Source organism: Hyposmocoma kahamanoa, unplaced genomic scaffold (assembly GCF_003589595.1).
Source record: "Hyposmocoma kahamanoa isolate Upper Pololo Valley unplaced genomic scaffold, ASM358959v1 94, whole genome shotgun sequence".
Lineage (NCBI taxonomy): Eukaryota > Metazoa > Arthropoda > Insecta > Lepidoptera > Cosmopterigidae > Hyposmocoma > Hyposmocoma kahamanoa.
The window spans coordinates 8,330,037-8,340,224 of NW_020654878.1; the positions used below are offsets into that span (position 1 = coordinate 8,330,037).

Sequence of the window (10,188 nt, forward strand, 5' to 3'; positions counted from 1 at the left end):
GCTCGATGTTGTCAACATAGAATAATTTTTTTTTTTAATTTATTAAGCATTGGCTTCAAGGACATCAGCTTAAAAAGAGTTGTCAATGTCACCAATGTTTATTTCTTAATTTGTTGAGCTTTGGCTACAAGTTAATAGTTTAGTTTTTATTTATTTATTGATTGTATAAATCATATTTTTCATAAAAATAGATATTTTTCCAATATTTTTGCACTTTTGACGTTGACACCTGAAGTCGAAGTCACAGCGAAAACGACGGAGCGAACAACAGATGGTGGTAAAGTGGTTGTTGGAGGTTTTTTCATTGTCGTGAAATCATTATCTCGTTTTTCTTTATGAGGCTTTTATGTAGACAATTTTACAATTCACGCTAAATAAAACTTCAGAAGATATTTCTAAACATAGAACATAACAGTAAGGGCGCATTTATACGAAACGAATTTCATCGCTCTCACCCCGTCCGGCCATCCGGCCACCGCGCGGCTGCCACGTGGTCGCTGAGCGGAGTCCACAGCGGCCGCCGCGCAAACGAAAAACGAATTTTGCGTTGCTGTCGCGCAGCGACCGTGTGCGTCTAACTGTCATGCGAAAATACGCTCTATTTGTTTAGCTTTGGCCGCGCGGTTGTGTTATTCAGAGGAATTTAAATGTTGTTGTCTAGTAAATAGAATTTAGATTCGCCATTAATGTACACACGCCAGCACTTCAAGCTACACATTGACGTAACTTCTTCCGTTCCACTAGAGGCGATTTTCGAATAAAAATGTGGTAGTCTGATGTGCAGTTGTCCGTACAGGAAGGAGTGGTAAGGTTTCGCTTCGTGTAACTGGGCGCTAGAGCTATCAGCTTAAATAACATTTAGATAGTGTTGGGTCATGGAAAAATTTCCATTTTGAAAAAAATCTTATTTTTCAGAAAAATAAAATAAAATTTTAAATTTTTATTGAATTGATATTCAATTATTTTTCGTGAAATTACTCCACTAGTTTGTTATAATTATTAATACAAAGATCGAATACTCAGAAAGAATTTCTTCTATCCAGCCAGATTCGAACCGACGTCTTCTAGATTACCGTGCCAGACGCTATACCAACTAAGCCACGGAACGAACCAGCGGACCTCACGAATTTTTCTGTGCTTGCGTCGTGTCTTTGCATTTGGTTTTTAAACGACTTTTAGTCGTAGCGCCATCTATGAAAAATCTATGAAAAATTTATCACCCACTTAGTATCTTTACAGCCACCAGTCCTGGCGAGAGATGTCGCTATTCGCTGTATTTTAATTTTTTATTGAATTGATATTCAATTATTTTTTGTGAAATTACTGTACTAGTTTGTTATAATTATTAATGCAAAGATTGAACACTCAGAAAAAAAAAACGCACGGTACGTACACATGACACGGTAAACTAGAAGACGTTTGGTTTAAATCTGGCCGGATCGAAGGAATTTTTTCTGAGTGTTCGCTCTTTGTATCAATAATTATAATAAACTAGTGGAGTATGTAATTTCACGAAAAATAATTGAATATCAATTCAATAAAAAAAAATTTTTCGGAAAAAAGGCGGGAAACTCTAAAGAGAAAGGCGCGTTTTTTAAAGTATTTTTTTTTTTTATTATAAAATAATAGTTTTCATAGTTGCCTTCGCACATTATATTCACGTGTGATCGGCCAATATGCCGAAATCTAAAAAAAAACGAACAAGAGACGATGTTTCACCAGATGAGAAACCCCTTTCCAGGAACAGCAGCAGCGAGAATGAAGAGGAGTCTATGGAGTATTATACTTTCGGGGCTCCTAACTACAAAAGGAAATATGACTTAAACAGCAACATTAGTGAGTATGTTGTTTTCCTGTCGTATACAGATCAACAGGCTTCTATTACAGACAAAACTAGAATGACGATTTCCCAAGGTCTCAAAAAAACTAAAACCAAAGGTATTCAGCACCTCCGATCTATTAACAAATATAAAGTGGGTGTCGTTTTCGACGCGGCCAATTCGGCCAACGTATTTATAGACAATATAAAATTCTTTGAAGAAACGGAAATGGTTCCTTCCCTTTCGGCTGCAGCTACGGAGGTGACTGGTGTTGTTCGCGATGTACTAGTAACCTTTTCCAACAAGAAGATATTCTCAGCAATTAACAGTTCAAAGAATGTAGTCCAGGACAAAAAATTTACGAGGAAAGAGAAAGCGGACAATGTTTCCATCGTATTCAAACCAACTAAGACTATAGCAATAACTTTTGCTTCAACTCAGTTACCGCAACATGTATATTTAGACAATTGGAGACACGAGGTCGCCACCTACATACCGCTTGTAAAGCAATGTCTGAAGTGTTTACGATATGGCTACATTGCAAAGTTTTGCAAAAACTCAGAAAAATGTTCCATATGCTCAGAGGGCCACAGCTTTAAAGTATGCATAGTAGATTAATGCATTAACTGCGGTGGAAATCATTTGGCCATTTCATCTGCTTGCCCAATCAAAAAACAGAAAATACATGATATCAAAATAAAAGCACACTTCATATACATTCTCATATTCAGAACTTGTTAAACATCAAAATTTCCCTACATTGAGTACCAAAATGACAATACAAAATCTTTTCTAATTCAGACCTATTAACCTTATGGTAGTCAGTAGTAAAATTAGTTAAAAATAAAGACAAATTAGTCATCGACTCAAATAGCGTAAAATATTTATTAGTGGATACATTTAAAGATTACAAAAATTAACTTTGTATAACAATGGATCAGTTAAACATTATCCAGTGGATTGCTCAAAGTATTTTATCCAATAAGAACTGTTTACAATATTTTCTTTATGACAATAATATCCACATTGCAATTATATCAGAGACATGGCTTAGAACACATCATAAATTCAAAATTAGAGGTTTCTCAAAAGCGCGTAACGATTCTGGAAACAAGCATAATGGTGTAGCAATTTTAGTTCATAACAGTATTAGATATTGTCACCATCGCACTTTTTCAGATGATTCCTTACAAAATATTTGTATACAAGTAACCATTAACAATAAATCATATACAATAGCTAGCTTATACTGCCCCACTAACGCAACTCCACATTTTGAAAAAAATAGTTTGATGCATTTGTTAAATCATTACTGAAACCAGTTATCATTGCCAGTGATTTTAACGCTCACCACATCGCGTGGGGCTGTACCACTATTAGTCCACGCGGTAGAGATATTCTAGACGTAGTAGATGATAATAATTTGATTATATTAAACAATGGAGATCCTACCACAGTTGGCACAAATAGATGGCGGCCTAATGCTCTTGATTTAACCATAGTATTTCCATCTCTTGCCCTAATTTTCATGTGGAATGTTTACGATGATCCGCTCGGATGTTATCACTAGCCTGCAATCACAAATATAACATTTCAGAATAACAATAACATTCAAAACAATGTTTTAGGTACACCTGTATATATACACAATAAACAATAAACGTTCTAACTTTAAACTTGTAAATTGGGAAATATACAGTAATACAGTTAATGAGTTATTTAATACATTAGAGGTAGACTCTTTAACAGCTAATGAAGTTTATGATAATCTATGTAATATATTCCACTTAGCTATAATTAATTCCCTCCCAAAAAATTACAATGTCAATAGTAATAAAAACACTTGCAGAGATAAAAAGAGATTGAATCTTCCATGGTGGAATGAAAAGTGCTATTTAGCAGTAGAAAATTCAAAAAATGCATATGTAAACTTCAAACAAAACCCTACAGAAGAAAATTTTATTAATTTTAAAAGACTTCAGGCTAAAAAGAAACTTATCTTAAATCAGGAATGTTGTGACAGCTGGGTCATTTTATGTGAAACATACTCGCAGCACTCCATTAAGTATTATCTGGAAACAAATGAGAATGTTTAATAAAACATATGTTCCTAAAAACAACAGTGGTTCTAATAATAGTAACTGGGCTCCACAATTTTTGAATAAATACACTCCAGATAATGTTACTGAAAACCCAAAAACTATGCCCCAAAACTTAGATCAGACCATTCATTCTCTTGGAACCCTTCACAATACAGGAATTAAAGTCAGCTCTCTATTCCTGACGTGATACAGCATATGGTTTAGATGTCATACCATATATGTTTCTTAAAAAAATTAATTGTAGATGTCTTAAAATAGTGCATAATATGTTTAATTATTTTTGGTTAAATAATTTTATTCCATCAGACTGGAAGAAATATTGTTTACTTCCTATTTTCAAACATGGCAAAATTGAACATGAGCCTGACTCTTATTGTCCCATAGCCCTAACCTCCTAAATAGGTAAAATCTTTGAACTGCTGTTAAAACAATGTTTACATTTTTGTAGAGGGGAATGGTATACTACCTAATAATCAATTCGGCTTCTGAAGAGGCAGATCAGTACAGGAGAGCATAAGTCATCTTCAGCTAGACATTTACAATGCTGTCTCTTGTAAAAGAAAACTTGTATGTATCTTCTTTGACATAGTTGATGCACTTAACAATGTAAATCTTGCTATACTTTCAAGTGATTTGATCTCCATTGGTTTTCCTGGAAAATTATTTCATTGGATATACACTTTTCTTAATGGAGGAAAGTTTATGTCAAATACATTAATGGTCTTATTGGCCCAAGATTGTGATATAAGGTTACTTGTCAAGGCAGTATTCTGAATCCACTGATATTTTTATAGTATATAAACAGAATTACCAATGAATTAGGACCAAATGTAAATACTCTACTATATGCCGATCATCTAGCTGTTTATTGTTCAGGACCTGATCTTAGTGCAATTAAATTAAAAATGAGTTTTGCCCTTATAAACTTAAAAAGTATTTTGATTACCTTAACTTGGAAATAAATGTCTCTAAAAGTAAAGTCGTAGTATTTAGTACTCAATTAATTAATGATTTTAATATTATGTACAACAATTATGCAATCATTTGCTCGCCACAAGCCAAATTTTTAGGAGTTATTTTCACTAGCAATCTGTCTTGGCAATCATATGTCAACTATATAATAGCAAAATGCAGTAAGGCTTTTAATGCTTTAAAAACTTTGGCAGGAACATGCTGGGGAGCTGATTCATTGATATTATTACTTCTGTATAAATCTTTAATTAGGAGTCATTTTGAGTATAACTATCTTTGTTTTGCTTCCGAACTCAACTTAATTGATAAATTAGATAAAATTCAAAATGCAAACTTACGACTCATTACTGGAGCATTCAGGATATCTCCAATAGCTTCATTGCAGCTGGTGTGTAACATGCCTCTGCAAATAAGATTTAAATTTCTTAAATTTAAATTCCTTCTAAAGCTCTCCTCCCTAATTTCTAAAATACAGAAAACAATTTCCACTTTATCGGGTTACACTAAATTTCCGACGATCCGATTTCTGGAATACGACTCTTAGACTGGGACATACTCGACTAAACAGTCGCTTACACTGGATGAAAATGAATAATTCCCCTGAATTTACTTACCAGATCACATCATCTTCACTTGCCAGTCCTTTGGCATTCAGCGCCTTCTGCTGATGGACCGGCTTACTAAAATTTAGATGGAAGTGGACGTCTCGCGCAGTACTCTGGGACTATTAAGCAATACCGAGACCTTCGGAGCAATTTATGAATTTACAATAAATACTGTTGAAGACATTTAAATTGTAAAGAACAGAAGAGTATTTTATTGGACAAGACTATACCTATTAATTCAAGATAAAAGTTACACTTAAAAGAAGACTTGACTTAGGCTTGAAAATAGAAAAAAAATTAGACATGGATTTAAAAAAAGACTGGGCTGTATGGTTCATAGACCTCTGCCTTAGAGGTGGGTGATAAATAACGTCACGATGAAAAAATCACGATGATCCGCCGTCAAACAGTATCACCGTGACTCGTTCTGAAGGAACGACGACGTTCCAAATTCACATAGGTGTTCTTCCGTTCCAATAGCTATTCCCGTCACTCACATCACGACATACGTATTTGATACAATGCGCGATCTCCGTTCCGTGGTGACTGCGCTCGCCACTCGTTGTAGTTCTTTTCAAATCGGGCCGTTTCGGCGATGGGAGTGAATGAAATAGGATGACTTTCTTTGCTCACTTACAAGGGCGCACCTACGGGTGCTTATTACTACTAGAAAAGGCGGATGAAAAAAATCTGCAGCAGTTATTCGTCCCGTTACTTAATGTCATAAAAATAATATTAAAAATTTGTTTTATTACGTTATTATAAACCTATTTATGTACAAAGTAAAATATTTTTGTATATTTGTTTTATTACTTATAGGAAGAATTGGTATTTTATATTTATGTATAATCTACTTTGTGCATTCTACTAGAAATATAATTACATTACACTTTATTGCTATTTTTAACAATGCAAAGATTCGCATTAAATAACTAACAAACAAAATTACATTAAATAGAAAATCAACTTTTTGAATGGAATTGAAACTTATTACAAAGTAAAAACTTGAATCATTCTATAAAAAACGGCTATAAGTATTAGAAAGAAGCCGCTGGCTAAAACCGTATATCGTGATGTAAGTTATAGGCGTGACAAGGTCACGGACCTAACAGTCGTGACAAAATCACGATGATTTATCACTGTGATTTTTTGGAACCGGAACGACAGTCACGGCGATAGAAATGTAACGCTATTCCCCATGTCTACTGCCTTTCCCGCAAGGAAAAAGGAAAAAAAACTAAGTACGTTCGTTTCATTTTATGTTAAAGACGAGTTCGTTTCATGAACCAGATTAGTGAAATCCCTTTGTAATTTGGTAGACTTTTGTGTTGTGTGTGCTTGGCCAAAACAAATTCTCCTGTTAACTTAGATTGATTAAGTGTTTGTTATGGAATACCTCTCGTGCCACAAGATAAACGTTTTATGTTGGTGTCCTGAACATTATGGATTGTTCATGTTTCGGGGTATTCATGCCTCGCTAGAGTTGTACTTAGAATCCATTTATTTAAAAAAAACCAGCTTACTAAAAATTCAAAGCTTTATTTGCAATAAATAAGAATAAAACAACCATATTATTTTAGCCATTAAGGGTAGCATTTAATTCTCCGCTAGCCTGAAGCTCTTTAATTATATCTAATCCACCAATGAGCTCTCCTTTCACATAAAGCTGGGGGTAGGTCGGCCAGTCGGAATAGGTTTTCAGTCCTTGACGCACTTCCTCATCAGATAAAATGTCAAAGGTGCCATACTGTACACTAAAACAAAAGACAATAGGTAAATTGCGAAACTTTTGCCTAAGTGTTACTTTAAGTGGGAGCATGGCAAAAAAGTTTTGACATTGGCTCCGCCCAAATTTGTGAAACAAATATATGCCTCAAGTTCGCGTGATATGCGACAGGAAATGTTGAATTTTGTGCATTAAAAGTACCAAATTCGTATTAGCAGAATAACTCTAAAACTAAAGGGATTAAAAAAAATTTATAGTGACAGTTGTCGATCATGCATAAATATAATTAATTATCTAATTGTTGTCCTAATAACCTGTAGCATTTCAGTGTTGGGCGTTAATCAATTAAATTTCAATCTATAATTCAATCAGATTAAAAAATCAATTCAATTGAAATCAATTGCAATTAAATCAATGCCTGTTGGCCCTTAACCGGGCCCCCAAGTGGGGCCTCCCCAACCGGGTCCCCCAACTGGGGCCCCAAACTGGGGCCCCAACCGGGGCCCACAACCGGGGCCCACAACAGGGCCCCCCAACCGGGCCCACAAGAGGGGCCCCCAACCGGGGCCCCCATAACCAACGCCCTAACTCACCCTCATATGCCCTATAAATTTATTATAATTGTCAGCTTTAATTGTTAATTGTTAATCAAAAACATTGAAAAGGTTGAAAATTGATTAATTGTTAATTGTAGATATTTGCGATTAACGATTTGCGAGAACCGCAATTGATTAATTGTTAATTGCGGTTCTCGCAACTAACAATTGATCAATCGTTAATTGCTGTTTCGCAATTGACAATTAATTAATTGTCAATCTTTAATTGCCAGAACAATTAAATTTTGCCCAACACTGTAGCATTTCGAGGATAAATCGAAAAAATGTGAAAATTAGAGGTCATTTCGTTGTTTTTTTATCTATCGAGGAAACTTTATTGTTTTATGTTTCTGATTAATGTCTATGCTTGAATATATCGTGTAGTTACTCATACAATATTTTATTTTTAATTTTAAAGTGGATATACCCCTCTAAAATAAAATCAAAGATTAGGAATTTTTCCTCTGCTCCGTCTTAAAATATTTATTATCTTTGTATAAAGCTGTTTCTCAAGAGACATGCCACGATTTTGCAATGTTTGTTCATTGATATAATTAATTATGACATACATACCCAGTTCCATTAAGAATTTCAATTAAAGTTCTAGTAAAACCACATCTTGGAGCTTGTCTTGTTCCCTTTATAAATGCCATAATATTGTGACTGTTGATCAAAGCCTTAAGCCTCTCCTCTAATGGTGGCTTTGAAGGACTCTGCATTGCCGCAACTTTTCCAAGACTATGAATTTTCACTTTGGAAGTAATTTGAGATGCATCAGCACCATCAACTCTGTCTACTTGGTCTCCATTTTTAAAAAGTATTACAGTTGGTACAGAGTCAACCTGAAACATTAAACAGATTATTGATTTTTATTGAATTGGATGTTGTTTTACCTTCATGACATTAATTTATTTTTTGTGAAAGAAATCCACTACTTTGTTATAATTATTAATACAAAGATTGAGCACAAAGAAAAATCCCTTTGACATTACAGGATTTGAATCTACTGCCATGCTACACTGTAGTGCTCAATCTTTGTATTGATTAATTATTAAACAGATTGTTAAACAATATCAGAAATTATTTCTATATAATATTTTTTCATGTAGTATAATGTATATTCTTTTATTTACACTATATTTGCTTTATTATTATATTTTTGCATATTTATTTCTACATACTGTGCCTGTTATCTAGAATGTATGGACTTACTAGATCTTCGCCAATACACAAAGTTTTTTTATAAGTAATCACAGACAGTTATGTATGATAAATTTTGAGATAAATGGTACCTTGTATTTCAATGAGATTTCTGAGAGATTTTCAGCATCGCACAAGGCAAAACTACTACCGCTACCTTGGATTTCTGGTAGCTGTGACAGTTCTTTGAGTACTTCTGTTACTTGCCCACATTGGTCCGCCCATTCTGCAGAGAAATGCACTATGGATAGTTTGGGGGTACTGAAAATGTTAGAAGTATTAATTTTATTTACATTTTGAATTAAATTATAAACATACAGAATGTTATCTTTCCAGTTGTCAATGTTTAGCATTTACCCTGTCAGATCTCATAATATTTTGTATTATAGATTTTTACCTTCTCTATACATTGATCGTTAAGCATGGCACATCTACTTTAATAGTGCAGATTTTACAGCACTTGAACAGTTGTCAAATAAAACGCTTTAAGATTTGTTGGCCAAGTAAAGTGTTAAGTCACAATAAATGTAAATAGTTATTGTACGTAGATGACCTCTTAAGACCTTTAGCACTATTAAGAAACAGATTACAGTGTATGGTGTTTTATGGTAGATTATTGAATAAATATATTTATATATAACATAGTAACGGTTTTTCAAGCAAGTTTTTAATAAAAACTTCAAGATTTAATAGTTGTCGAAACTTACTAGTGCTTTCATAAGCTAATTTGAAACTAGCAAATTAATTAAGAATGGCACAAAATATTTACAAGTACTTACTTATTAAAAGATAATAGTTTACTTACATACCTTATAAAACTTTTAAAATTCTCTACGGTCTCTAGGTTAGTGACCGCCATTTCCAAATAAGGTTACTTTTTATATATTTACTCCAAACGAATTGTTATTTAGCAAACTTTCATAAAACTATTGCCCAATTTATAAATAGTGTATTACATAAGCTAATTATGTTTCTAATCAAATTATTGATGAAAATCCTCAAATCTACGACCGATACACACCAACGCGTTTCTTATCTTTGGCATTCTTCCACAGGCTACCATTCTTCTTTTCAAATTATTTTAATCACTTTTCTTATCTGGGAACAATGACACACGTATCATACAGCCCCGTTAGACGAATTAAATATTATTATTATTATTATTAT

At 33.7% G+C, this 10,188-nt stretch overlaps 2 protein-coding genes and 1 long non-coding RNA gene across 4 annotated transcripts; 1 reads left to right on the forward strand and 2 right to left on the reverse strand.

Moving 5' to 3' along the window:
• Positions 1–1,676: 1,676 nt before the first annotated feature.
• Positions 1,677–2,438, forward strand: LOC113237995. Its single transcript, XM_026474713.1, has one exon. The coding sequence runs from the start codon at positions 1,677–1,679 to the stop codon at positions 2,436–2,438; it is 762 nt and encodes a 253-aa protein (XP_026330498.1).
• A 975-nt stretch (positions 2,439–3,413) lies between these two features.
• On the reverse strand, positions 3,414–5,827 carry LOC113237859. Of its 2 annotated transcripts, XR_003311069.1 has the most exons (5): positions 5,730–5,827; positions 5,509–5,638; positions 5,233–5,297; positions 4,389–4,574; positions 3,416–3,892 (listed from the first exon to the last, which is right to left on the reverse strand). It is a non-coding gene; the product is annotated as an uncharacterized LOC113237859 (long non-coding RNA). The 2 variants fall into 2 exon arrangements; XR_003311068.1 differs by lacking the exon at positions 5,730–5,827 and having other exon boundaries at positions 3,414–3,892; positions 5,509–5,668.
• A 1,243-nt stretch (positions 5,828–7,070) lies between these two features.
• Positions 7,071–10,075, reverse strand: LOC113237893 (glutaredoxin-3). Its single transcript, XM_026474604.1, has 4 exons — positions 9,831–10,075; positions 9,114–9,282; positions 8,395–8,663; positions 7,071–7,253 (listed from the first exon to the last, which is right to left on the reverse strand). Exons 1-4 carry the CDS (start codon positions 9,878–9,880, stop codon positions 7,076–7,078), a joined length of 666 nt encoding a protein of 221 aa, XP_026330389.1. The 5' UTR covers positions 9,881–10,075; the 3' UTR covers positions 7,071–7,075.
• Between the last annotated feature and the right edge of the window lie 113 nt (positions 10,076–10,188).

Bases quoted from the DNA above. Each gene is read 5' to 3' on its own strand.
- LOC113237995 (XM_026474713.1), top strand. From the start codon at position 1,677: ATGCCGAAATCTAAAAAAAAACGAACAAGAGACGATGTTTCACCAGAT.
- LOC113237893 (XM_026474604.1), bottom strand. From the start codon at position 9,880: ATGGCGGTCACTAACCTAGAGACCGTAGAGAATTTTAAAAGTTTTATA. The intron at 9,283-9,830 runs GTATGTAAGTAA...TAACATTTTCAG, and splicing joins AATTTTAAAAGTTTTATAAG to TACCCCCAAACTATCCATAG. The intron at 8,664-9,113 runs GTACCATTTATC...TTAATGTTTCAG, and splicing joins AAATCTCATTGAAATACAAG to GTTGACTCTGTACCAACTGT.